At 46.0% G+C, this 27,828-nt stretch overlaps 3 protein-coding genes across 4 annotated transcripts in view; 1 reads left to right on the top strand and 2 right to left on the bottom strand.

Annotated features, from left to right (window-relative positions):
- The first annotated feature begins 246 nt into the window (after positions 1 to 246).
- Positions 247 to 2,622, top strand: GUCA2B (guanylate cyclase activator 2B). The gene is made up of 3 exons (XM_049775518.1): positions 247 to 339; positions 1,750 to 1,936; positions 2,561 to 2,622. Exons 1-3 carry the CDS (start codon positions 247 to 249, stop codon positions 2,620 to 2,622), a joined length of 342 nt encoding a protein of 113 aa, XP_049631475.1.
- Positions 2,623 to 5,976: 3,354 nt separating this feature from the next.
- Positions 5,977 to 7,690, bottom strand: GUCA2A (guanylate cyclase activator 2A). Its single transcript, XM_049775126.1, has 3 exons — positions 7,616 to 7,690; positions 6,385 to 6,580; positions 5,977 to 6,041 (listed from the first exon to the last, which is right to left on the bottom strand). The coding sequence occupies exons 1-3, from the start codon at positions 7,688 to 7,690 to the stop codon at positions 5,977 to 5,979; spliced, it is 336 nt and encodes a 111-aa protein (XP_049631083.1).
- A 9,206-nt stretch (positions 7,691 to 16,896) lies between these two features.
- FOXJ3 (forkhead box J3) overlaps positions 16,897 to 27,828 on the bottom strand; it is a 127,552-nt gene continuing 116,620 nt past the window's right edge. For both annotated transcript variants that reach the window (XM_049774760.1, XM_049774761.1), the window contains 4 exons: positions 26,392 to 26,493; positions 25,348 to 25,539; positions 23,132 to 23,239; positions 16,897 to 19,815 (listed from right to left, as the gene is read on the bottom strand). In XM_049774760.1, coding sequence (XP_049630717.1) covers positions 19,700 to 19,815; positions 23,132 to 23,239; positions 25,348 to 25,539; positions 26,392 to 26,493 — 518 coding nt within the window. In that variant the 3' untranslated portion in view covers positions 16,897 to 19,699. The remainder of the gene's footprint in view (positions 19,816 to 23,131; positions 23,240 to 25,347; positions 25,540 to 26,391; positions 26,494 to 27,828) is intronic.

The following is a 27,828-nucleotide window of genomic DNA, read 5'->3' as shown; positions in this document are numbered from 1 at the left end:
GGTGATGTTTGTCAGGGCCCTCCCCAGAGCTGGCCTTGACTACACCCTAATGTCCTCTGCTCAGGGCTACACGGCCTTGCCCCCCCCAACCTGGGAACAATGTCAGGCTTGCCAAAGCGCCAATGTGCTGCAGCCGCACCTCTGTAGGTGGTTAATGTGTGACAAGTACATGAGCCCAACTATAAAAAGCTTCTACCAGAGACAAGAGCAGCTGGGCAGACATAGGGGGATCCTGAGGAGGTCAATATGGGTACCCACACAATACGGAAGCTGCTGACCAGTGCAGTCATGGTCTTCCTGCTGCTGCTGCTGCAGAGAACACAGTCAGTGACCATTCAGGTGAGTGACTCTCCTGGGCTGCCGAAAGGGATTCTGGGAAACTCTTAGGCTGCCAGAAGGGATGCCTTGAAACTCCCAAGCCCTGGGTTCAGCTCATGTCTGGACGCAGACCCCATGGGCGTGGTAGCTAGAATGCCACAAAAAGCATCAGGTGGCTCCAAGCATTCCTCTCAAAGATCTGTCCTGCTCAAGGTCAGAGGGTGGAGCAAAAATGGTCCCTGGTCCAGATCAGCTCAGTTTGAGAATGGGGATACCCTACTTAGGCTCCCATTGCTTCTGATTAACTCTGGTGGAGGAATTTCACATCACCTAAAGGTGTCCCGACAGTTTGCAGCACTGAATTGGCAGGATCTGGTGGGGAGGAGAACAAGAGACACAGATCTCTTGGCAGAGAGATCTCTAGGCAGAGGATCTGACCACCTTTTGCCTGACTGAGACAATAAGAGAGTATAGCAGATAAGGTGTGTAAGCGTCTTACATGTAGTCATCCCAGTTCAATCCTCAGTACCCTATATGTTCCCCTTAGCTTCACCAGGAGTGACCCCTGAGCATAGTCAGGCAGGAATAGCCCCTGAATACTGTTGGCTCTGACCCAAAATCTGAAGAAGAAGAAGAAGAAGAAGAAGAAGAAGAAGAAGAAGAAGAAGAAGAAGAAGAAGAGGAGGAGGAGGAGGAGGAGGAGGAGGAGGAGGAGGAGGAGAAGAAGAAGAAGAAGAAGAAGAAGAAGAAGAAGAAGAAGAAAAAGAAGAAGAAGAAGAAGAAGAAGAAGAAGAAGAAGAAGAAGAAGAAGAAGAAGAAGAAGAAGAAGAAGAAGAAGAAGAAGAAGAAGAAGAAAAGAAGAAGAAAAGAAGAAACAAACAAACAAACTTTAAGTGTGAGTGTGGGGGAAAAGCAGAGAGATATACATACAGCAGATAGAGTGTTTGCCTTGCCTGGGCTCTATCGCAGGCATCTCTTATGGTCCTTCAAGACGCACCAGGAGTCATCAGGTCCTTCAAGACGCATCAGGATCCCTGAGTCATTCCAAAGTAACCCTTAAGCATTGCCCCAGATATAAAGCTGCTGGGGGTACCAGCCACCAGGAGAGTGAAACTTGTTATTTCCTTTCTGGGAGCTCTGCATAGACCCATCTCTTTGACCCTACCTCTGTGACCCCCACCAGTTTGATCCAGAGGCTGCAGTGGCAATGTCAAATATGGCTCCAGCAGGACAGACATTCAGCAGGGGCAAGGAAGCTCTGGGGGATATGGAACCCCAGGTGGTCACCCTTGATAGCACACTAATACTTGCCCCTCTTCTCTTTCTACCCCCTACTCCTGTATTTCCCCTCCTGATCCCCCTTCCTGCACCCTTCTCTCCTCCACCTTTCTTCTGTACCCTTCCTCCTACACCCTCTCTTCCTGCCCTCAGTACCAAGGCTTCGAGGTCCAGTTGGACTCCATGAAGAAGCTCCATGACCTGGAGGAGAAAGGCTTGCTCAGAGACCTTCTGCAGAGCCAGAGCCTCCAGTCCCCAGTGTGCTCCCACCCAGACCTGCCAAGGGATCTTCAGCCAGTCTGTGCCTCCCAGGATGCCACCAGCATTCTACAAGCCTTGAGTAAGATCCCCCCTGGAATATGCTCCGCTCTTGCCCCAGCCACTCTTTCTATAGCTACCTCCCCGCCAAGCACACAGAGCTGCAGGAACTCAGCCCCTGTGCTCTGAGTTTAGACACTGAGTGCAACCAGGCCAGAGAACCCCCAGACCTCCACCTAGATCCCACGTCCTAGGTTTAAGAGATGGGGGGCTGGGAGTCCAGGATGTAGGATGAGGTGAGGGGAGGTAGGGCATAGGGTGGGGGGTGAAGTGGTGGAGATCTCCTGGAGAGATGGATCCCCACTAAGGTGGAATGAGGGGTCTGAGAGGCCTCAAGAAAAGGTAACATGGAAACAAAAGCAGACAGAGGAAGCACAGCTACTAGAACAAGAGGAAGCAGCACTGGGCAATGGTCTTGAGGGATCCCACAGGCCAGGATTTGCCCCTCGGATCTCCTATCTCACTAGCACAATAGAAAAGTCCAATTGACTCAATCTGGCCACTGAGGAAAGGTGACCTTGGACCTCAACCTGGTCTGAAGTTCTCCAGTTCCTCCTAAGCAGGCCTCCAGTTGCCTGGTCATCTGCCCCCTGACCCACGTGACCACAAGTTCTGTTTCTGCTCACTGACTTTCTCCCCTATCCAGGAAAAATCTCTAATGACAACTGCGAGCTGTGTGAGAATGTGGCCTGCACCGGCTGCATGTGAAATGTCCTGGGTCCTGAGCATTCCCAACAGCCCACTCCCTCCACAGAGTCCCCCTCCATCAAAGCTTCTGTGAGATCCTGGGTGGCTGAGGTCACAGTCCCCATCCTGGGTCAGAGCAACCAGGGCCAAAAGAACCCAAAGCCAAGGAATGTGTCCCCTGAGGCAGCTACTTCTGAATAAAGATTGTCCTCACCTACCAGTGTTCATTTGCTCATGGGCCCCTGATGCGTACATCCTGGAAAGCTGGGTGGGCTGAGAAGACATTCGGGGCCTGCCCTGAAGGCACTTCAAGTGGAGGGCCATGGCAGAAGGGAAAGACCTTGTGTGCCCACCCTGCCCAGACCATGTGACTAGCTTCTGTGGAAGGTCCTTCCTTGTTCTCTCCCTCAGGGTCTGAGAGCTATTAATAAGCAGCTCTATATTAATAATAAGGGTGTGAGGAGCAGTCAATATGTGCTAGGCCCAGTTTTAAACACTGGACCCTAATAACTCCCTAGTCCTCACAGTAGGCCATCACTGGAGTGGAGCTGCCACTAAGAAGCTCTGTAAAGTGGCAAACAAAGTAGTTGGGGGCAGAGTCTGTACTCTGAACTGTCATGTAGCTGCCCCCAAAGCCTCTGAGTTCTCCCAGAAGTCTCTGGGGAATCCCAGAGCAGGCCTTTGTGCAAGGTGGGCTCTCCCACCAGAAGCCAGAGAGAAGCTAAGTAGGGCACAAAGGGGCCAGGCCCTCTGGACTCATGTACCAAGAGCCAAGGCCAGGAAGAACAGCCACCCTCCCTGACTGCCCACTTCTAATCAGGGGCCCCACTGTCTCCTGGGTTCAGTCTCACACCCCATCAAGGTCCACCTTCTTCTACTTCCCTCACAGGCCACAGGTGTGGCATCTTGCCTCCTGCATCTCTGGGGCTTACTCATACTTGTTCAACTGCTGGACAAAGACCCTTGGTGCACTGCCCCCCCCCCCAACCCCCAGAACAGGCACCCATATTCTTCTGCCCTACACCTTGCAGGCTCTCCATATCCTGGAGGAGCACCAGGGCAAGGATCTGATTAAGCCAAGCTTTTGTGGCCTCTGATCTTGTCCCTGTGGCTCAGCTATACTGGCTAACTTCTAGTTCTCTCTGCCTCTGGGCTGGGTCAGCTTCACAGACATAAAAGCACCAGCCAAGTGATTTCCCCCATTGCTGAGGGGAGCTCTTGAAACCCTTCCTGGACCACCTCATGTAAGCTTCATGTTTTTGTCAGATAAATTGAGGAGATAACATGCTAACCTTGGCAAAGTCACACATGTGGGATAAGGCAGAGCCAGAATTCTTGTCCAGATAATTCAACTCAAGTGACTCTCCCCAAAACACACCCAGACATCACCACACCAAGTTCCCTACACAATGGGAAGCAGGATGTTATCAAGCCTGTTTTCAGAGAGAGATCCAAGTCTCAGAAAGGGTCACGGGGCACTGTCGACCTTATGCCCCAAGTGTAACTCCCAAGCTTCATGCTGACCCACCTGTTCTAATGCCTGGGAATCTTTGTGCTTCTGTGGATGTCTTGCCCACCTTTTAGAATATTCTCTGTTGCCTGCCTCCCCACTGGTTTTGAAATACCATTCATCATGAGCACAATCCCTAGAACTAAAACAAATGTCATTCACATAGCCTTGCCAAACCTGACAGGAAGGAGACCCCTCTCTCTCTGATCTGAAGCCATGGAACATCCTTTTTCTGTTTTGGTTTGGTTTAATTTGGTTTTTGGGCCACACCTGGTGGTGCTTAGGTTACTCTTGGCTCTGAGCTCAGAAATTGCTCCTGGCAGGCTCTGGGGACCAAATGGGATGCCGAGGATCGAACCCAGGTCTGTCCCAGGTCAGCTGCATGCAAGGCAAATGCTTTACCACTGTGCTATCACTCTGGCCCCTGTGGAACATTCTTAAGTCAACTGCAGCATTCCCCTTTCCCACAATCCCAGGAATGCAAGGGAACCTGGTCACCTACCTCCCCTGATTCCCCCTTGTGAACACATCTCATCAGCTCCCCCTCCACTCCCATGAGAATCATCCTTACCTTGACCAGACCCTTCTCAGTGTATCCATGTTCTCCATTTTGAATTCTCTTAGTTTGCTTCTGTCCTGAATTTGACTTATTTTGCTTCTGTGTTAGTGGTAGAGCTGGAGCAAGAAGGCTAACTTCCCCCTCATCATACCTACAAGGCTGTGGCTGGAACTCAGGGCTGGCTTTGAGAACATACTCTCATCTAGGTACTGCAGTGCACCTGTCTAGGGGAACAAAGAAGCTGACCCCAAACACAGAAGCCAGTATACCCAGAAGACCTGCGATGTGCAAAGGGGGTGGGAGATTAAAAAGCCCAAGGAGGGCATAAAGGAGAGGCCTGACAGCACAGGGCTTAAGGCAGTCGCCTTTGCACCCTGGCAGTGAATATGGTCCCAAGCTTAGTGGAATGCAGCCCTCGAGGCTCCAGGCACCACTGAGGAAGGGGAAGACTGGTTACCCTCACCCTCACTCTATGGCATGTGAGCAACAAACACAACCTAGATCCTCACATTGAGGGTTACTGGAGAGGTCTCTTAGGTCTCCTGAGAACATCATCACAGCACCGCCCCAATGCCCACCATCACCACCACAGGGACTAAGACCTGAGCAGAGCTTATCTAGTAGGATAGGAAAAGGGTCCTCAGGAAAGGCCTAAGGAGGAACACCAGGGAGTGAACAGGATCAGAGGAAATGGTCAGTGCTTTGTGATCAGAGGAGAGCAGGAGGCATTGCTGGCATAGCAATGGGGGTCATGTCCTGAGGCACTGAGAATTGAAAGCTGGGGTCTTTCAGTTGAGTGGTCCCAGTTGAGGGTCCACTAGAACATGCAGCAAAGACTTCAGGCTCACAGGCCTTAATGACTTATGTGGAATGGACAGTAAGGAATACAGAAAGGCTCCTCACACAATGGTGGTCTGGCAATTCATTCAGGCCCCTGGGTCTTCTGCTTAGTGGCAGCTCCAGGGTCTGGTAGCTTAGCAGAGAGCTGGGTTTAGGAGAGATTCTTGGTTTGAGTACAATAAACCCTGAGCTTTCCATGCAGCAGGACACAGTAGGGATCCATAAAGCAGGGTGAAGTGCAGACTAATGGAATACAAAGGAATGAAAGCCACACTTGGAATTTGGAATCTGGTTTATTGGTTGAGAGTTGGGGTGGGTGCAAGGGAGCCACTTGGAAGGGATGAGAGGCTGGGATGTGGAGGGAGGCTCTCTCGTCACTCCTCCATTCCAGAGCCAGAGAGGTTGAGCTGGTGGGAGTGGGTGCATTCTGCGAGGGGGCAGGCAGAAGGCAGCAGGCATCGGCCTCTTAGCATCCAGCACAGGCAGCGAAGGCACAGATCTCACATGTGCTTGGGTTCTCGGCGATGGCCACTGGAGAAAAAGGAGTCGTGAGAGCCGGCGGACTAAACAGCTCCCTTGAACCAGAGCTGGGGCTACCATAGAACCCTAATAGAAACCCAGGTCCTCCAACTGGCTTTTCTGTCCAAACTAGGGTAATTAGCCTGTCTTTCAGAACAGAAATTCTACCAGGAAAGGCCCTACCTTAGGCAGCAATGGTAGGCTACGAAGTACAATAGATAGCCCTAGTGATGTCACTACTCCCCAATTAGAGCAGAGCCTGCCCAAAGCTGACCATTCAGAACACAGTTCTGCCTCAACATGCTACCAACCTCAGGCTTCCCAAACCTCACTAATGAAATGAGAGAGCACTCACCCAGCCTGTGGAGCATCTGAGGGGCGTTGGGCTCCTTGCACAGCGGCTTGAGCTCCTCTGGAAACTCTGGATTTTTACAGAGGGTGGGAACCAAGGGGCCATCAAACTCCTTGCTGTTCCAAATGCTGGGCTCCTGGAACTCCTGTAGATCCTTGAGCTTCTTCACAGACTCTAGAGAAAAGGAAAACTTCCCTTCCTGGGAGTCAGGACAAGAATGTGAGCTTGGACAGGCTGGGGTGCTCCTTGTCTCCCGCAGAACTCAGCCCTCCCCACCCCATGGCACTGAGTAGGGCTTCCACACACTCCGTGGACTGAGCTAGTGTAAGGGGATAGATATACAGGCTGTCTTTGATCACTGTCATAGTTCCCTGGGGGAAGCTGGACTCTGCCTGTTACATCGGACAGAGAACATCACGGGACTCATCCAGGACACAGGGTGCCCCATGATGGAGGCACTAAGCTGATCTTTAGGGAGAGGCACAGAGCTGGCACCAGAAGCAAGAACCCTGGGTCCACGTGGCCTTGCTCACGCTGCCTTTACTACCTGGAAACATGCCAGGTAGAACACGCCCAGCCCAGTTGATGCAACCAGCCTGCAGCTGTTTGATGTTTGAGAAGCAATAAAAGGCCCCCGGGGCTAGACTGCGCCAGCTTGGCCCTAACAGGCGTCTGTGCTGGCATGCATAGTAGAAGCAGACTCAGCATTTAGGACCTGCTACCTAGCTGATTGCTCCTGGATCGGGCAGGTAGCCTGGCTGAGCAGATGGCAGAAGAATGAGATCTGGCCCTAAAACCAGCTGCGGGGGCCAAGAAGTCAGTTCAGAGGATGCAGGCTTTACCTGTGGGAACACCGACCTCCATCCCCAGCACCACTTGGCTCCCTGAGCACTCTGGAAGGGATCCCCATGCACTGAGCTGAGAATAGGGCCCCTAAAAGCCAAGGTGTGCCTCATTTAAAAAAATAATAAATTACTGTAAGCCCCGAGTCTTCTCCCATAATTGTAGGCCTGACCAGGGGTTGGCCTCAGAGCATGGACCACTGACTGTTCCAGCAGCCCATTTGTTCCTCTCACAAAGTTTTCTCTCCCAAACTTGAAGGGGAAGATATCCTCTTAAAGGACCAGAAGGGTTCCCCGAGGAAGAGACAAGTCTAAGGCCACCCCAGCACCTTCCCTGCTCCGTCTAGGTGTGGAGAGCAGAGAGCTGGGGATCAGGCCCAGAAGGCACTCACCTGTACCATGACACCCCCTGCCAGGGCTGCACAGGCCCCAAGGATGCATAGTGTGGAAAGCAGGAAGGAATTCATGGCAGCAGCACCCACAGCAAGAGACACCAGTGCTGGTGCCACAGGAGGGCAGGCAGGGACTTTTAAAGAGAGCTGAGTTACTCAGTAACCAGGCACCTTTGTCTTCCTCCCATCAGTCTCATCAGATAAGTGCAGGACAGTGCGACAGATAAGGGAAGCTCATTTGCTAGTAGCCAGCACCTTGCCCCTCCCTGGCACCTATGGGGAACCTTGACAGAGTAGAGTCCTGCTGTGCCCACTGACAAATATTCAGCATGCTAAGTGTGTGTCTCCTGGGCACCCATTCCTAGAGGAGGGGAGGAGGCCCCAGAGAGGAGTGTGGGTGTTGAGAGGGAACCATATTGGGGCCTCCTTAACCTGGGGGAGGGTCTCGGGAATTATTTCCAAGGAGAGAATGCCAGCCTGAATTCCGATGATAGTTTAGAGTAGAAGATCAAAAAACTCCACTCAGATCCTGAAGCTGGTTGGGGGGGGGGGGGGGCATATTCAGCAACAATGAGCTGGTTGGGAGTTTCTGTTGAGCTGCAACATCTCCTATACCCAGATCAAGCTGTGTCTGCTCTGCAGAAGGTCATCTTCCACCTGGGTAGAAGATGCACATGGGTGTCCAGGAAGGAAGGGGGTTCCCGCCTAGCAGCTGAGTCAAAGCCTGGCGATGAGCCAGGGTGCAGAGATCATGGTCAGATGCTCCTCACATCTGAGGTGCCGCTTACAGGACACCCAGGAGGGCGAGGCAGGTAGTGGTAGAAGCATCAGAGGCTCAGATAAAGAGGCTTCCAGGCTTAAGGACATCTCAAGGCCTGGGTTCCCACAAGTATGGACCAGCACATAGCTTTCCCTCTCTGAGCCTCAGTTTCCCCTGTGGTCTTTGTGCCTATCTCTTGGGGTTACTTTGAGGATGAGTTGATTTTGGGGGGGGGGGGCAAACCTGGTGGTGCTCAGGGATTACTCCTGGTTCTTTACTCAGAAATTGCTCCTGTTAGGCTCAGGGGACCATATGGATGCTGGGGATCGAACCTGTGTCTGTCCTAGGTCAGCCACGTGTAAGGTAAATGCCCTATCACTATGCTACTACTCTGGCCCCAGAGAATGAGTTGAGGTGATAAAACGGTCTTTGCTCGGTGCCTGGCACAAAAGTAGCACTCAGTAGGGGATAGTTACTACTTTCAACAGCTGCAACAGTGACAGCAGCCCCAGTCCCCATCATTCCTCTTGCTGACCTCGTGCCCTCTGTCACCACAACCTGCCTTCATCTAGTACTCAAAGCTTTTTCCCACTTGTTCTTCAGCCTTAGGTTGTCTTCCAGTGATCATCTCTCCACTTCCTTCTTCCTCAACTCTGTACTTTCTCTTGCTAACTGTCCTTTATATTCTCCCTCTTTGGTCTCTCCTCTCCTCCCAGCCTAATCTGCTGGTCTCAGCACCCTAGACTGCCTGAACATGCTTCCTTTGCACATGCAGTTCCACCAGCCGAAAGGCACTTTTTGCCTTGTCACCAGGGGAACTCATACTCATATGGTAAAGCCCAGATCAAATAACCCCGCTGCGGGGCTGGAGAGATAGCATGGAGGTAAGGTGTTTGCCTTTCATGCAGAAGGTCATTGGTTCGAATCTCGGCATCCCATATGGTCCCACAAGCCTGCCAGGAGCGATTTCTGAGCATAGAGCCAGAAGTAACCCCTGAGCGCTGGCGGGTGTGACCCAAAAACCAAACCAAACCAAAAAAAAAAAAAAAAAAACAAAACCCACTGCTTCTTAGTAAGGTCTCATAGTTTCCTGAGGCCTGTGACTACTGCTCTGTCCCCTAAGAGGACAGTGGCCCATTATTGTACGTATCATGTTCCATGGCGAACAAGGGCCCCAAAATATGTGTTTTGTGTGTGTGTGTGTGTGTGTGTGTGTGTGTGTGTGTGTGTGTGTATACAATTTGGTCTTGGTGTGCACTTTAACCATGTGGACACCTTTGCTAGCTGTGAGACAGCACCTAAGAGGATGAGGGATAGAATGGGAAATGGGAAGAAGTTGGAGCTCACATCTGGGTGTAGGTTAGGATTTCCTAGAAGAGGGAGGCTGGGCCAGTGTAATAGCACAGTGGTAGGGCATTTGCCTTATACGTGGCCAACCTGGGACAAACCCAACTTTGATCCCTGGCCTCCCATATGGTCCCCCAAGCCTGCCAGGAGCGATTTCTGAGTGCAGAGCCAGGAGTAATCCCTGAGCGCCACTGGTGTGACCCCAAAACCAAAAAGAGGAAAAAAAAATAAAGAGTGAGACTGGAGTTAAAATTAAAGATGAGGCTAGCTGGCCTTTCTTTTTTTAGTTTTGGTTTTGGGGCACACCAGCTAAGCTCCTAGTGCACTACTTGTTTGTGCCCCTGGTGATGCACAGGGGACTATGCAGTGTTAGGAACTGAACCTGGTCTCCTGTAGGCAAAGTATGTGCTCTAGCCTACAACCTTCCTCCCTCCCTGGACCCTGGTGTTATTTTTTTTTTCCCTCTCTCTTTCCCTTTGTTGTTGATGCTGCATGAAACATGACCATGGCGCTTGCTTACTGTGACACAGTGCTCAGGTCACAGGCAGGCCTGGCTGTGGTGCCTCTTTGTTGTGGTGCTTGGTTATGGTCGTAACTCTTTTTGGGGTGACCACAGTCACCTCACTGCCTAAAGCAAAGAGTCAGTCCCATTTGAAGTGCAGTTGATGGGGGCTTGGTTCCAGCAGCCTCTGTCTCCCTGGTCCCTAGGCCAGGACAGAGTAGGGTGCGGTTGCTCGTTCCCCACCCCACTGTGGGAAAGAGGAAATGCTCCCAGACCTTAGATTCTGGGGCTCTGCCCTCCCCACCCCTTGTCTGAGGTTCATCCTGGGAAATGGGAACAACTATCCTTCCCTGCCCCATTGTTTCCTGGCCTCACCCAGGTGTGACTTCAGCACTGCCCCTCCTGTGTTGAAGCAGCTGGCACTGGATCTGGGGTCCAAATCCAGGTTTCCTAATCCCCAGTCCTATCTGGGTGCTGAAGCTCCCACTCCCACCATCTTTCCTTTGGACAAGGGCCTGTGTTCCTTTGGTTTCCAACTGCCAATAGCATTCTTCTAACATCTCCAGTTCTGTAGCCTCCAGGCTTGGCTGTCTCTACTACAGGTTCTTGAGAGACTGGACACCCAAAGTCTGCAGGGGAGCCTAGACCCCAAACCTGCAGGAGAGCCTTGGCTCTCGGCCAACACTGGCTCCCTATATGATGAGATGCCTGCTGAAGACCCCCTCTCTGAAAGTCCACAGAGTTCATTCCTCAGCAGAGAACTGGGTAGAGGGACCAAAAAGGAACACTCTAGGCTGTGATTCTGCTTTGTTGCAGGAGATGCAGGTTAGTGCCCCAGCTACCAGGAATCTTGGAGCCTCCTTCAGAGTCTTAGTTTCTGTCTGGTTTGCACACCAGATGAACAATATTAGAAAAATGAGCTCCTTGACACACCCAGCAGTCAGTAAGCAGGCAGAAAGGTGCATTTCCTTCCACCATCTTTGCCTTTGGCCCTACTAGGTCCTACAGACCTGCCTTGGTCAGGATCGGGGTCAGAGGTTTCTTCACATGAATAGCAGCAGACAGTGCTGGCTTAGGTGGTCTGCTGTGTGAAGCAGAGTCGACCTGAGAATAGGCATGCCAGGTTCATTCCACAACCAACCACAGATGGGAAGGTCATAAACGCAAGTCCTCAAGGCAATCTTCCTATTTGAGGGTCCCAAGAAGAGGTGTAATGGGGAAAAGACAGGGAAGTAAGGGTGGGCTGCAGACCAGAGGGCACCAAAATGAACTTTTAGTTTTTGGTTTTGGGCCACATCTGGCGGTGTTCAGGAGTTATTCTTGGCTCTGAGCACAGCAATCAGTCCTGGTTGGCTCCGGAAACCATGAGATGCTGGAGATAAAATCTGGTTGGCTGCATGCGAGGCAAACTCCCTACCCATTTGTGTTATTGCTACAGCCCCAACCAAAATGAACTTTTAAAATTCCCTGCTGGGCTGGTCCCGAGCCACTGTTGTATCTATAAACCTAAAACATCACTGAAACTTTGGGGTTAGGGGATAAAGAAAAGGACAAACTATCTTTCTCGTCAGGCTTTGGGGCAAAGTCAGTTGTCTTTGTCTAATACTTAATGTTAGCTGGGCCTCATGGCTACCTCTCAATCCATGGAGGCTGCCTTGGTCTTCTCGAGGAAGCCACTGCTAGTCCTGTGGGTCCAGAGCTAAGCTCCAGGAATTTGGTTGATTTTGACATGGGCTCAGTGTATCAAATTTGGGGACATAAGGGCTTGTTTCCCTGCAGGCCATAGCCCTGTGAACCTCAGTAGGAAAGGCCTGGAACAGAGCCCGGGTGGGATTCCTGAAAACACCAACACGGATGGAGTGAACTTGGAGAGGGTGTGGTGGCATTTCACATCCTACTGTTGAGCTTGTAAACATGTTTGGGAGGGTGTGACCATCTCTAGTTCCTATGAGAACTGGAAGTGCCTATGGAGGCATTCCATTGTACTAAGCCTGCTGATGGTTTGGGTATACAGAAGACCTAACTGCAGTCTCCACCTGTGAATGGAAGAACAGAAGCTCAGAGGCCCAGGGAGAACTAGGCACCATGACTTTCATGAAGCCAGAGAGCCATAAGATGAACAGGCTATTCAGCAGGAGGTCTGGGTTCCATCCCCAGCACCTCAGGGGCCAGAGCACTACCAATCTCTAATACTGAACTGGAATTGGTCCCTGAATAAAATCATGTTGTTTCCAAGTGAGGAAGTCCCTCACTCTATGAGTTTCAGAAAGAATAAAATCAAGATGTGGTTCTGAAAAGGAGTTGTGCTGTCCTGTCTCAGTCCCAGCCTCAGGACTCAAGTCACTTTAGAATGCTCCAATTAGGGACTATTCAGAGCTCAGCCCAGAGTCATTGGCCGAACCCTTCTAAGACTGACTTCTGACTCAGGAAGGCAGGCCTGACCCAGAAAGGCCTGATATGGGAATCCAAAGCCTCTTATCTTGTCTATAGACCCTATCGACACACTTATACAGAATCTCTTCATTCCAAGCGAGTGGTCTGTGAAAACCCTAAAAACTGAATTTGCAAATTAAGTGGCACAATTTGCTTTAGAGTCACACACATCCCATTTGAAGTGTCTTGATTTTTTTTGAGCTGGACTGATAACTCAGTAGGCTGGAATGTGTAGGTTTTGCATACAGGCAGCCTGGTTCAGTCCCTGGAGTGGCAGGAGTGACTCCGAAAGCACAGAGCAGAGTGTACTTCCTGAACACCATCGGGTGTGACTCCAAAGCAAAACAATTACTTCATTGTGTCTTTTCTGAAAATTCCTTTCCCTGACAGTGGTGTAAATAGAATCTGAACCCAGGTGACTGAAACTGATTTCCTCCCCCGCTCACAACGATGATTGCTCAGGTGCAGGGACAGCAGTAACCTTGCACAGGGACCTGGCACACAGAGAGGGTCGGTGAGACATAGCACAGGATCCTCAACCTAAAGGAAGACCAGGCTGCACCCACTGCCGGGGAGGATATGCCAGACACCCCAGAACAGAAGAGCCTTCTCATTGATGCCAGAGGAAAATGATTCAGTGGCCTCAATCTATTTTCAGGCCCCACCATACTATCTTCTTTGCCTGATTTTTTTGGGTGGTACCAGACATCAAACCCAAAACCTCACACACTCAAGTAATAAGTTCTATTACCAAGCCACACTACCAGTCCATCAGTAGAGAAGGGAATGCAGAAAGGATCAGCCCGAGTTAGACCCGGGTATGGGCCAGTAGTTCCATTCTACAGAGGAAATGTGCTCTTTGCAGACAGGCACAAGGCCCCATCAACAGGGTACTCCCAGAGGCACCTGAAGCTGGTTCTGCATGGGGGTGTGGTGCTGGCTGTCCCTTGATGTTTGTGAGGGGCAGTTGGTAGGGACAGAGGGCAAGTCTGCTTGTTTGCTCAGCAGTGCCACCTCGCACCCTATCACCTGGCCCGGAAGAGTCGGTGGGGCACTTCACTCACCATCTGCTCCGAACACACTGGGTAGCAGCTGCCTCCCCCACCCCTACTTTCAGCCTGTTCCGGAGAAGCAGGGAATGTCAGGAAAGGAGCCCATAGACTGTGAGCACAGGATGTGGGAACACTGGTGGGGGTCCACAGAAAGAGGGTTTCCCTAGGCCAGGCAGGGCTGAGAATGTGCTGTTTGAACTGGTGTTGATCATGAGGAGTAAACCAGAGAGGTGACTATTGGGAAGGAGAGGGGTGGAAAGGGGACTCCAAGGACAAGCTTCCCCAGGGTGATAAGTTGCCAACTGGAGGCCCAAAGGCCTATCTGGTGCCAAAGGGAAGCTCCAGGGTTTGGAGTGGAATGGTCAGGGGAGACATTGGGAGCTGTGATCTAGACAGAAGGAAGTACCATCTAGATCTGACCATCTGGGAGAGAGGGGTGGCTTCCTAGCCAGGTTCCAGGAGGTCTGGAGAGAACAGAAGTATAGGGTGCAGGCGAGCCCACTGATCTTGGCAACAGGCTCCCTGTAGAAGACACGCCAAGGAGGCAGTCTCAAGGTCAAGTCCTGGACACAGGAAGGGCCATACTGGCTGCCCTCCTCTTCCCCTTCACAAGGGATCCTGGCAGTATTCTGAGGTACCATGTCTTCAGATGAGGAAACTGTGATGTGGAGCAGGTAAGGTCATTCCCAGATGGTTTCAAGACCCTTCTGACCAATTTTCCTTCCATCGATGGTATGGTTTTCTGGCTTTGGGGCCTGCAGAAAACAAGCTCGGTCAGCCACAACAGCTGCTCCTAGGTGCCCAGATTCTTGCCTGACCAATGTAGGGATGGAGCCAGGCCAGCTGCCCAAAGTAGGAACAGGGATAGAGATTTGGGATCCAGATTTTAGGGTTGCAGTAGGTGGTAGGATGCCAAAGAGCAAGATTAGGCATAGAGTTTGTTTGTATGGGACATCCAGGATCTACTCCTCACTGTGCTGAGAACCCAGATCCCTTCCAGACAAGGGTCCCTCCCTAAGCTTTGGGTTTTTTAGTAGCAGTGCAGGTGAAAGTGAATGAAGCTGAGGAGGGAGGAGGGAGGCAGAACATGAGTGGGAGCCATTTCATTCCATCCTCCCTTCCATCCATTTCTCTTGGGAGCATACAGTCACCAACACATAGTTATAGTAAGCATGCAAAAAGCCCTCACACCCTGAATATGCCCAACAGCCTGCAGACTCATCCTTGTACACAAGGACCAGTGGACACATTCTCACACAACACCCAAGTGGCCCTGACTTCTGGCCACCCAAGCCCAGTATGTCCAGTATGAAGAGTGGGGGCACTCCCATAGAGCAGGCAAATGTTCACAGCAAATCCACCGCCTAAGGACGTCACTCATGGCTGGAAAGGGTGGGAAGTGTCCTCAGATGTCTTTATTGCCATTGTCTGAGACAGGAAGTTGCCTCTGACCTTGGAAGAGTGATGAGGGTGTCATGCACCCAATGATGTCAGCTCAGGTAGCAGTGGGAGAGGGTGGGGTGGATGTGGTGCCTAGCCCTGAGGGGGCTCAAGGTCAAATGGGAGTGTTGAAAGTGTGCAAAACAGATGTCAGATGTCGGTTCCTCTTTCAATCTCTAGACTGTAGCCTTGGGCAAATGACTTCATTTTGAGTGATAATGTTCAGCAGTAAAATGAGATAAGGCCAGCAGCCTCACAAGGCAGTCAGGAGGGGAACTCCAAAAAAACACTGCCAGGGACCTGGCAAAAGCCCCAGAAAATAGTCACATTGACAGTATCTGCAGGAGTTGGACACCAGGAGCTGTTCCAACTGACCCCGCTGCCAGGAGGGCCAGGACAAGGCATACAATTCACCTGCAACCTTCAGACCTTCCAGACCATAGGGGTTGTGGGAGCTGGGCCTAGCTGAGAAAGGCCTCACCATCCCCCTATTAACAATAGGACTCATTAACTTATATTAAGACAGCACTCAACTATGCTAGTCCCCAACATCACTGAGCCTATCAAAGCAGGACCTCCGGAGACTTGAGTTTGTGCTTAAGGCCCAAGGGCTGTAGTCACCTTCCCCACTCTAATCTTGGAGGAGGCAGAGGCAGTCCTAGAGAGGATGCCTGTTATAATCTGCAGGTTCTAGAGAAGATCCTCAGAGCTGGAGTCCCTGCCAGTCTAGAAATGCCCGGTGATGAAAGAAATCTGCCAGAGGAAATCTGGCAGCCCTCTGCCCTCTCGTGGCCTCTGGTGCTCACTGCAGCCCCAAGGCTCGGTTCTGAAGGCACCTTTTCTGGCAGAGCAAGGAATCTCACTGAAGAACTAGACACCTCAGTAGAGATGGGGAAGGAGGGCCCAAGTTCGAAAACCCTGCTCTACTGCTGCTGCTGTTACTACTATTATTGTTGTCGTGTAATTAATATTACCAGGACTACTACCTTTATGACTATCTCTTCATTTGCAAATTAAAGCAGGTAATGGAGTACCACACATAGTCATCTACAGTTGTGTATAGTTCTGGGGTCAGTGTTGCTCAATGGGCTGCCTGAGAGGAGCCAAACAGCCTGGCCAATCATAAAAAAGTGTGTGACCAGTCACATATGTTACAGAGAGAAAGGTAGCATATGTTCAAAATTACTCTTGAAAATCCTTCAGGAATGTCCATGCCAGGATTAAACATGTGTCTTAATAAGCCTAATAGGGCCATTTTTCCAGTTCTTGGCAGTGGTCTGCCATTGAATTGTATCAAAAGGCAAAGATATATGAATATAATTTACCAAAATCTGCTTCACACAACATATGCATATGAAGAGGGTTTTTTAAAAAAATATTCCAGACACTGTGCTGAATGTTAAAATGCATTAACTTAGTCCCAAAACTCCAGGAAGTAGATATTAATATCATTGCATAGGCACTGAAACTGTGGATAATGATTAAGAAATGAATAATTCCCTCAAGTTTACAGGGCTAGTTCAATAACAAGCAACAGTTACTGTTCTGAGGCAGCAATACTATAGGACCCCAATGTGGAGACCCCAAAGACAACTCACTGGAAGGGCATTATGTTCCTGTTATTTAGACCCTGCTCGGCAGGAAAAAGGAAATTCTAGTCCCGTTTATCAGTAAAAATCAGTTCCTGCACTTTTCTGGATTAGTTCCAATCTTGCTTCTTCAAACAAAGAACATAAGCCAACAGGTATTATAGAGGTAACATAATATATTTATTTTAAGTGCCATTCATGCATATCAGGTCTGGCAGCAACAATCCTAATGACACTTGGAATATTTCTTTACAGCACTAAACAGTTACAAAGAATGGGTGCCGTTCATCATAGAGGCAAAATATGAAATCGTGCAATAGCAAAACTGTAGAAACATTAAAACACTGACTGTCCAACAGCAGTACAGAGAGCAGAGTGTGTGTGCACAAAAAGCCAATGCATTTTCATCACATATATACAATATAGATATGTACACATCACCCTCTGAACAATATCAAAATACTCTATTCCATTTGAAATAATCCCCGGGTTGATTCCCTCCCTTTTCAAAGGACATCCGAGAAACACTATTTACAAGTACACACATGAATACAACATTTACAGTTCAAAAACTACCACAAATGCCAGTCGGATTATTCTTCTGGACAGAGTGCACCCATTTGACTATATGCATTTATTCTTTTCTCCAGAAGATTTCTATCAATTTCCTCCCCAATCAGAACTTGGTCTGATTAACAACCAGCAACCAAAAGGGTTGCAGGAAGGCTGCTCTGAAACTCACCTGGCAGCCAGTTCTGCTGAGCCCACGGGAAGGCCTGTCCTGGGCTCCTGAATCAGTGGAACACATCCAGGTGGAGGCATAGCCTCCACAGCAATTCTTGATAAATTTAAATGCTCATAAAATGTTGATCATTATAACTCAATAGGTGATTGCCAAATGGGAATTAGCTTTACACAATTTGTAAAATTGTCATCAGTGGTATCCACTCAAATTACTCAATGAAACTATATGCCAATACCCAAATTGTTTAAAGTGCATAATGCGACCCACGCAATTTAAAGTTTCAAAACAGCTATTTTAGTATCTAGAAAGCAGTGATGTAAGTAGACTATTGAAAGTCCCCTATCAACATGTCAAGATTTTATCTCTGTAGGTACTATTTCACCTTGCCTCTGATCCATCTAGAAGGGGACAATTGGTTGTTTTTCCTGAATCCTGATTTTTACTTATTCAAGGAACTAGAACTTCCTTTCCATGCAAGCAGGGTCCAAACAGGAACATAAAGCCCTTCCTTTTTACTCAACTTCATCAGCCCTCACTATGGATAGCTTCCCAGTGATTCATTCAAGGCAGAACTTCACTTAAAAAATACCCACACACATTCACCAACTCTCTTTCTCACACACACAGACACACAAAATACAGAAACAGACACACTCACAAAGAAATAAAGATGTCTGTTTAGTTCAAGTAGAGTGTTCTCAACCAGAATCACTAAGGTTAAAGTGATTTTAGCATGGCTGACAGAGACCAGAGACCTCTAAAAAAAAGCAATCGGTGGGCAGTTGATTTGATTAAACACATACTTTTCTCCTAGAAATGAAAAAAATTCTGCCCCTTAGGGCTTAAAGAACAATTAAAAATCTGTCAAAACTTCTTGCATGCAAAGTAACTGATACAAAACAAAACAACAATCAATTAAATCTAAGAGCAGGCTGCTTTTCAAACAAAGTAGCCAAATACCATGCATACACAGACACAGAGGACAACAGACACAGCAAGTCACTAACAAGAATTGCACCAAAAGCTAAGGCAACTAAAAGCTGTGTGGAGCTCTATCCTCTTTACAGGGCTTTGTAAATGGAAAGAGAACGAGCAAGGAAAATTATTTCTTAAGCCTCATCTACTACTATTCTGTTGCCCAAATGAACTGATTCAAATTCCAGAAAAATCCTTCTTAGCTAATAAGTTTTCAACCAATAGGAATGCTAACAGAGAAATATTCACCTGGCAAAAAAGGAGTGGAGATAAAGAGAATGATACAATCTCTGATTGTCTTGTCTGTAAACTCTTATCAAGAAAAAAAGAATCCTGTGTGCTCAGACACTGCATTTCTCCTTAATAAACCCAATAGGAGCTGAGCATTCACAGAAGGTAGCAATAAATACTAAAATAACACTTTTGAATAATAAATACATAAGTGAATGTGGAGGCATTGATTTCTCTAATGAGCTAAGTAATGTCCAGCTTCTAATAGATCAATTAAATTTTAGACTTATAATGCAGGTTTAGACAAAGACACATATAGGGTACAACATAAACTCTATAATTTCCCAAGCACCAAAATATTTTTGTCAGTTCTTTATAATGCTCCATAGGCAGGAACAAGGGGCCCCTCTAGATTGTATCACACCCTGGATTCTCAAACACTCCAAATGACAACACTCATTGCCCATGTTTCTGAAAAAGATTAAATGAAGGGGGAATTGGCTTTGAAAAAAAATCTATTTCCTTTCAATTGCCTATAATAGTTGAAAGCATCCTGCAGAAAATAGCCTAAGAAGGAATAAAAACTCACAGTAACTTTCTTTTCAAGACTATAATAATCCAATTAGAAAAATTGAGACCTTCCAGTAATTTTTATACATGTATTTACAAATCCGTTATCTATAAACTGCTGCAGCAAAATAGGCTCTGTCTGAAAATCAGTCTGGCACTTGTGGTCAACATCAAACTGACACAAATATGCAAAAGCTGTCAAATCACACAACAGTTAGGAGCTACATAGGGCAGCTGGCAGGGAGACAAACATGTACTTGTTTGGGTCAGATAAAAGCAGTAAGTCATCCAGCTAAATCTTTTTGATTGTCTTTAAAAGTAATTCTGATAACATTGGTAAAGTGATTAGTAACTTTGTTTTTTCAACTGGATTCTCTGAAAAACCTTTCCCTTCACTGCACAGAAAGGCTGACTATGGGGTTTGGGGCTAGATACAAGCTCTACACGATTGAATCCCAATCAAAGTCATCCTGGATGTCATCTGGAGGCAGTGAGCGTCGCATCTGGAAGGCTTGGGAAGGCATCATGTGCTGCTGATTCATGGCTCCGTGATGACCTGAAAGGAAGGAAACATCCATAGTGTCTTGGATAGGAAAGGATAGAAGAAATTAATGAATGCCTACTGTTTCCTGTGTGCCAGGCACTCAGCTGCTGCTATCTCACTACCCCAGAATGGCTCTTATGATCCTCATTTTACAGGAAAGGGGGCCTAAGAGAGGATGAGCAGGTTATGCACATCACACAATAAGAAATAAGACTCGAAGACTATTCACTTGACTTCAAATTCTGTGCCCTTTCCATTTTGAGGAATACATAAAGCAGACTACAAGGGTGGTGGATGTGGCTCAAGTGGTAGAGTGCATGACTGTCACATGCAATATCTTGAGCTTAATCTCTGGCACTGTGCTGCTCTCATTGTTGCTGAATATGCACCCCCCATCAACAGCAATCCTCCCCGCACCTCCCAAGAAGAGTGTTAGAGTGCCCAAGTGCTGACATGACCTTTCCTCCTATATTCTATTTTGCTTCAACCTACATTCAGTAGCATGAAGTGGGCCACATGAGAATTTGAAGCAGAAGAATAATATCCAGGCAATAATAAAGTCATATAAAGTTATGGTGAATTTTCCTCAACCAGTTAATTGCTGTGCCACCAAGTTAACAGCAAGTAACTAGACACTGATACAGGTAAATGCAGTAAGCCACACGGGAATACTGTGAAAAGAGGAGAGTGCTGCGTATAACCCCACCTTTGTTTTCTCTTGTTAGCTCAGCTTAGACAAACCTCACAAACCAGATTCTGGTGTTTTAGCTTTTAAATATAAGATCTGTATTTATATTAAAAATATATTATTTTATTAGGAATTAAGCATATTCTTTGTTTTTGGGGTCACACCTGGCAGTGCTTAGAAGCAAATTGTTAATGTATAAAAGTTAAATGCTGTACAATTTTTACTACCTGATTGATTGTAGTTGGTTAGGATTCCAATTGCAAAGTTTCTTGTACTTTAATCTTACTTTTCTCATAAATAAGTTTTTAATGCATGACTTTATGAAATGACAGTTTTCACCATTTTACAGTATTATTTGGTTTTAGAGCCACAGCCAACAGTGTTCAGGAGCACTCACAGCTCAGAGCTCAAGGGATCAGGTAGTACTCGGTATCAAACCTGGCCTCTTACATGCAAAGCATGTGGCTCCAGTATTTTAATCCTTCTTTCCAGTCCTATTATTATTATTATTAAATTAGCAAATTTCTTCCTGCATGTCAGGTACTAGTTTAAACAATTTACATATAACCTTCACTGGACTATTTTAACAACGCTAGGAATTAGGTAATACTAACAGATAGTGCTAACAAGCTCTGTTTCACAGACAAGAAAACTGAGACAGGAGAGGTCAGGCAGTTCTCAAGCAGCAAAGCACCAGGTTTCGAACAGATATCCCGACTCAAGTCTTAACTACTTGCTCTACAACCAATTTAGGCCATCTATAATTTACTGTGAATGTTGAGAGCAAATAACACTACTGTATTTTCCAGCGTATAAAACGACTTTTGAAACAAAAAAAGTCAACCGAAAATCGGGGGTCGTCTTATACGCCAAGTATATCCCGAAAAATGTTTCAATATGCCGCTAAACGAAAATTGTCTGAATATTGCCACAAAACGAATTTTCCAACTCGATCCTGCACCAATCACTGCAAGGCTGCTCGGACCGCCTCTCTAACTCAGCCAATCCAAGCAGGTTTTTTAGGCATGCAAATTAGACAATGTTCTGGACCCGAATCTACACTGTAAAAAGCCTGCTCAGATTGGCCAGAGTTAGAGAGGAAGTCTATTACAGTATAACCTTTGAACCTTTGCTTGTTATGATTGGCTCACTGTGGTACATGAGCACAGGAACACATGCAGCACATGCAACACAAGACCGTTCTGTCTGATACAGCAAATATAAGCCTAAACCTATGTTTTAACTGCAAAATTAAGGAGTCGTCTTATACGCCCGGTCTCATACGCCGGAAAATATGGTAATTCCTTCTTCATGACACTTATGCCCAACTCCTTCCTCTTGCACTCCAAATTCCTTTGAAATTTTTAATTCACATTGCCTTTTGTTAGCAGCCTAAGAAAAAGGGTGGTCAGATATATAACAAAAACAATGAATTCAGATTCCAGATATCAAGGCTTGTGTCTTAGTTTGGCATCCTAGCAAAGTGGATGGTCTAAGCAAGTTACCTTTTCCCCTCTATGGAACTCTATGGTTCCTCATTTAGAAAATCCTTCGGGTTCCTTCTACCTCTACTTGTTCTACTATCCTGTTAAACACTCCATATTCAGAAACCTATGAGGGGGAAACCTATGAGGGAGAAAGTAGTTCCTGAAATTTAATTCCTAAGGTGCTTTTCAGAAAATTACAGCAAGGGAGAGAAAATAAAGCAGACTATAGAAGAGCTAATCAAAGTAGGTTACTAAAACCTGCTGAAATCCTAATCAAGTTAAAGAGGCCCGAGTTTAAAATAAAAGAATGAGCTCTAGGCTCATAGGTCTCAAGAAGCAGGACAATAATTCAATTCATAGCATCCTCAGTGAAACTAAATTTCAAGTTATATGGCTCAAACGCAAATAACGCATGAATATGTTCAATAGATCTGGTGACAAGTAATTTGTCTATATTTTGCTCCCCAGCCCCTTATTAAGAAGTTCATCTCATTCTGAGGCAGACTTGTTTACTGTTAAGATAGCTACCACTTTGGGGTCGGAATGACAGCACAGCGGTAGGGAGTTTGCCTTGCACAAAGACGATCCAGGATGGATGGTGGTTTGAATCCCGGCATCCCATATGGTCCCCCCCAAGCCAGGTGTGATTTTTGAGCACAGAGCCAGAAATAAACCCTGAGCATCACCAAGTGTGGCCCAAAAAAAAAAAAAAACCAACAAAACCAAACAAAGCAAACAAACAAACAAAAAGCTAACGCTTTTCAATGTTTAACTATTAAAAACAGGTCAGAGAGATAGTATGTATGACAGGGCAAGACAGTTTCCTTGCATACGGCTGAGCCAGTTTAATACCTAGCACTATATAAAGTCCCTGAAACAGTCAGAAGAACCAAAACAGAAACGCAAGACTGAAAAAACAAGTAACGTAAATGCCAGGGCTGTGTGAAGAAAGCACCAACAGGCTGAGCTCATGCTTCAGGCAGAAGCATGTACATGTACATGTTCTACAAGTACTCTGGTCCCTGGCAATGCATTGTCCCCTGAGCTGTCTGGAGTGATGCCCTAGTACAGAGCAGCAAGAATGCCTGAGCACTGCTTGGTATGGCCTCAAACAAATAAAGTAACAGCAAAGTCACATAACCCCTCAAATTACCTGTAATGGTTGTTCCTGGAGTGCTGAGGCCCTGTGGAATATGAGGATAACCAGGAGGTGGCATCACGGAAGGAGGAAGATTTTGCCTTGAATCTATATACAAATTTCCTAGTCAGATTGAAAGGCAGAAAAAACATATTACCATTAGTAAAATAAATAAAGTAGTAAATCTTATTAGAACTGTCACTTAAAAAAGTTAAGGTGAGGAAAAAAGGGAAGGAAGAACAACTTCACTTAATTATTATTAACCTTCTGCCCTAAACGGGATGCTACTTTTTAAATAGGATGTCAAACTGAGTCCACTGGTTCTGGTTCTGGAGCTGCCTCCAACTTTCCAGAAGCTAACAGTAAGTGAAGCCTGTTATTATGTCATACATAACATCCCAAAAGCTTTTTTACATCTATTACTTCACTGAGGCTCTTATGAAGCCCACAAAGAGGGCAAGAGATGGATCATCACCATATTATAGATGAGGCAAACTAAGGTTCAGAAAGGCTACACAGGGACCTGAGAGCTAAGATAGGACAGAGGAATTCGATCCTCACCACAACAGAGTCGAGCACCAAACCAGGGATACGCTTTGGGTATAGTAAGATGAAGCCCAAAAACAAAAAGGCTTATGGATTTGCCCATTGACAGGCTGAAATTAGAATCCAGTTCTCCTATTTAATAATTCTTTCTACAAACTTGTACTGCACTGACTTCCTTACACTCCCAAAACTCAACAAAGCTTGCCTTAGTACATAAAAAGTAACTGGAATAATAAAGTATAATGTGTAAGAAAGATTTGCACAAGGTAACAGAGCTGTAACATTTCAGAGATCATTTAAAATGCTTTATTTGAAAGTGTGGTGACTTCATTTAAATGAAATTTCCAAAGGTTCCTAAATTCATCTATTGTTACTTTATTTTCTTTGTGGGCCATACAGCTCTACTCAGGGCTTACTCATGGCTCTGCATTCAGGAATCACTCCTTGTGGTACTTGGGATGTCAGAGATAAAATCCAGGTCAGCTGTGTGCAGGGCAAACATTCGACCTGCTGTACTATCCCCTTATTATTATTTTGATGACAGGATTCACTTGTAACATGTCTTAAATTAGGTTAACTTCTGTTGTAAGGGGAACAAACATGTGTTCTCACATAGTAACTCCTGGGGAAGAAGTGTAACACTATCTTATCTTATATAAAATACCTTGAATTCTGAAAAATCTATTTCCCTTAGTTAGATATTTCACAAAAATTAACTGGCATTTTATCAATGGTGTAATCAAATAAGAATACAGCATCCAGATTCCCATAAAATAAATGGGAAGAAAAATATTTCTGTAGTAAAGGTGAAAGATACATTATATCTGGCCACACTCAAATTTTATCATTGCCATTGTAAGCTCACACTATGAGATGGTATATGTTAGCTTTTTTTGTTTAAAGTCATACCAGGTGGTGCTGAGGGTTTACTCTGTATGCTGAACTCAGGATCACTCCTGGAGGGACTCAGAAGACCACGTGGAATGCTAGGTATAAAACCCAGGACAGTCACATGCAAGGCAAGTGACCTATTCACTAAGACTGGTACCTTAGCCCCCAGTGTAAGAAAACTTAACCCAGTTATACCTCTGTCCATATAGCTGAGGAAGTGAGACAGAACAAGAAAATAAATTGAAAAGTTTCTGTCCCTGCAGTCATTCTATGCCTTTACAGTAAAGATTTCAGTCAGAACTGAGCAGTTTGACCAATTTATCATACTGATGATTCAGACTGATGAATAAAGTTATATTAAACTATACCTCTCACATATTCTTTTTTTTTTTTTCTGATGAGAGAGGCAGAAGGGATGCTTCAGCAATACCTGAGAATGCTCTGGGAACCATATAGTATCAAGGACTAAATCTGATCTACCAGCATGCAAGGCATGTGCTCTGCAATCCAGTCCTTTGATCTATCTCTTTCTCCTTTATAAGGAGGAAAGGGGAGGGAAGAGAAGATGGGAGAAGGAGATGAAGAGTAAGAAGAGTAAGAGAGGGAAGGCAGAGAGAAAGGGTTTTCTTATCTCCCTCACCCCCATACTGGCCAGTTTTCACATACAATGCTGGTTTAGCTTCTGTAGTCTGTACTGCCTTTATAATATCACACTAATGATTAAATATATATATATATATATATATATATATATATATATATATATATATATATATAAAACAAGTCTATCATACCTGTTCCAATGTGTTGGGAAGGTTTCGTTGGATGAATGGCACTGTGACAAACATTTTGTTGAACATTGCTCTGTGAGTGGATAAGGCCAGTTTGTGTAAAGAATTGATTAAGTGAAGAACAGAGATCAGCAAACTGAACCTGATCTAAAGACCAGTTCTTGAGATCTGCTTGTCTCATGCTCTCCATCAAACCTGAGGAAAACATTAGACATGAAGTCAGCATAGTTCTAAAAATATAACAAGGAAAATAAGACAATTCTTTTTTTCAGTTTTCAAAATTTCAAGTTGCAATTGCAAAGGGGCACATTGCAGTGATTTGCCCATTCAATAAAATATTATACTGGTGGAGAAGAAGGCATGTGCCTTCCAGTGATTAAGGGATACTCACACAAAGCGTGTTGAATTGCTCAATCCTAGGACATGGTGAGGTGGGATTGCCTGCAACCAGTAGTGCTGAAGACATACATGGTGGTGTGCAGGTGGCCAGGCAGTGCCAGGGACTGAAATCAAAACCTTTCAGATGCAAAGCAACTACCCTGACTCCTGAGCTCTCTCCAGCCCACACTGTAACTTCTAAAACTTTTACCGTATTCTTTTTTAATATGGCCAAATTTCCTTTAAAACTCTTATCTAGGGACTGGAGAGATAGCATGGAGGGAAGGCGTTTGCCTTTCATGCAGAAGGACGGTGGTTTGAATCCCAGACGGTGGTTTGAATCCCAGCATCCCATATGGTCCCCCGAGCCTGCCAGGAGCGATTTCTGAACAGAGAGCCAGGAGGAACCCCTGAGCACTGCTGAATGTGGCCCAAAAAAATACAAAAAACAACAACCCCCCCCCAAAAAAAAACCACCCTCTTATCTAAGACTCTGCTGTATTAACTGGCCAAAACTTACTTCTGAATTTAACAAAGTCTACGTTTAAGCACACAACTAATTGTAAAAGAAACTTTATATAAGAAAATGTTTATTTCTATTAAAAAATGCAATCAGGAGAATCAGATTCATGCATATTTGTTTCAATATCCAAAGGAATAAATACTCACCTTGGAACTGTGAAAGGTCTACATCTGACCAATTAACACTGCTTGCAATTCGACAGCTTTCTTTTAGCATATCAAGTGTTGCATACCAATCATTTGAAACACCTAGAAAATATTGAGAATACTATAAATTTCCAAGTATATAGTAAGGGAAAACACAAAGCTGGTCTGATATGGACAAATCTTTATCTAGTTTTAATACATCATATTACATTCTATGTTGGGTCAATCTTCTCTGTGAGACAGGCAAAAAAGTGTATTTCTCCTCATTTTACAAATAAAAGAAGTGAACCAAGAGCTTCAAAGCTCAAGTCTGGCAACTTAAAATCTGCCACATAACCGTAATATCAATCCTGGTGACTAGTCAGAATCAAGAGAAAGTCTGTTTTCCTGTCCTATTATGAATTTAAGAGAAACATACTATTTCTAACTTTAAAACTAGTTGATTTGATTTATTTATTGGCTTTTGGGCCACGCCTGATAATGCTCAGTGGCTAGCCCTGGCTCTGTGCTCAAGGATCATTTCTGACAGTGCTTGAAGGTCTATATGGGATATTGGAAAATGAAATCAGGTTGGTTCCATGCCAGGCAAATGCTCTATTCCACTGTACTATATCTCCAGCCCTAAAACTGGTTCACTTTAAAAGCAGCACACAGTATAAGGCACTGACTTAAGGTAGATAAATGAGACTGTAGAGACAAAACTGATTCTTTTAAAGCAATATTAGAAATACCTTAAAGCAACCCTCCTGTGATAGGCAGCCTGGAAGAAACTCTAATAAGGGGGTGAAGCAATAGTATAGCTGGTGACTGACCCAGGTTTGATTGCCAGTATTTCATAGGGTCCCCCACCAGGAGTGATCTTTAAGTGTATAGCCAGAAGTAAGCCCTAATCACTGCGGATATGCACTCCCCTGCCGCAAAAAGAAAAGCGATTTTGATTAATCCAAACAGGGCACTTTTAGTGAGAAACCATATCTATCCTATGATAAATCATCAGGAGAGTGAGGACTTCACAGTCGTCATGTCGGTAAAATGGTCACCACTCAAGGGCATGGGGCTAGAGCTACACTCAATGAGACAAGAATTAAATAGAGGAATAAAAATCCTCCAGTGATTGGTGGCCCAAATTACTGTTTTCAAAATACCTTTTGAAATGACGGTAGTTAAGAACAAGAAGAACTTTTTGCTACTGTACAGACAATTCTATCAACTACTGACACTAGATTTATAAAGGTCTGCCAATTACACAATTTTTTAATTAAACAAAGAATCAAGAGATAATAACTCTGTCCAGGGCAACTCATAATTTAAGAAGAAATTTGAGGAAAATTAATACTCCATTAGCTTTATTTAATTCTAGTAGACTGAGATTTTTTTTTAGTTTTTGGGTCACACCTGGTAGCGCTCAGGGGCTCCTCCTGGCTCTACGCTCAGAAA

The sequence above is a fragment of the Suncus etruscus genome, chromosome 6 (genome assembly GCF_024139225.1).
Source record: "Suncus etruscus isolate mSunEtr1 chromosome 6, mSunEtr1.pri.cur, whole genome shotgun sequence".
Lineage (NCBI taxonomy): Eukaryota > Metazoa > Chordata > Mammalia > Eulipotyphla > Soricidae > Suncus > Suncus etruscus.
Note: the sequence above shows the minus strand (reverse complement) of the source record. Positions and strands in the feature narration are given on the sequence as shown.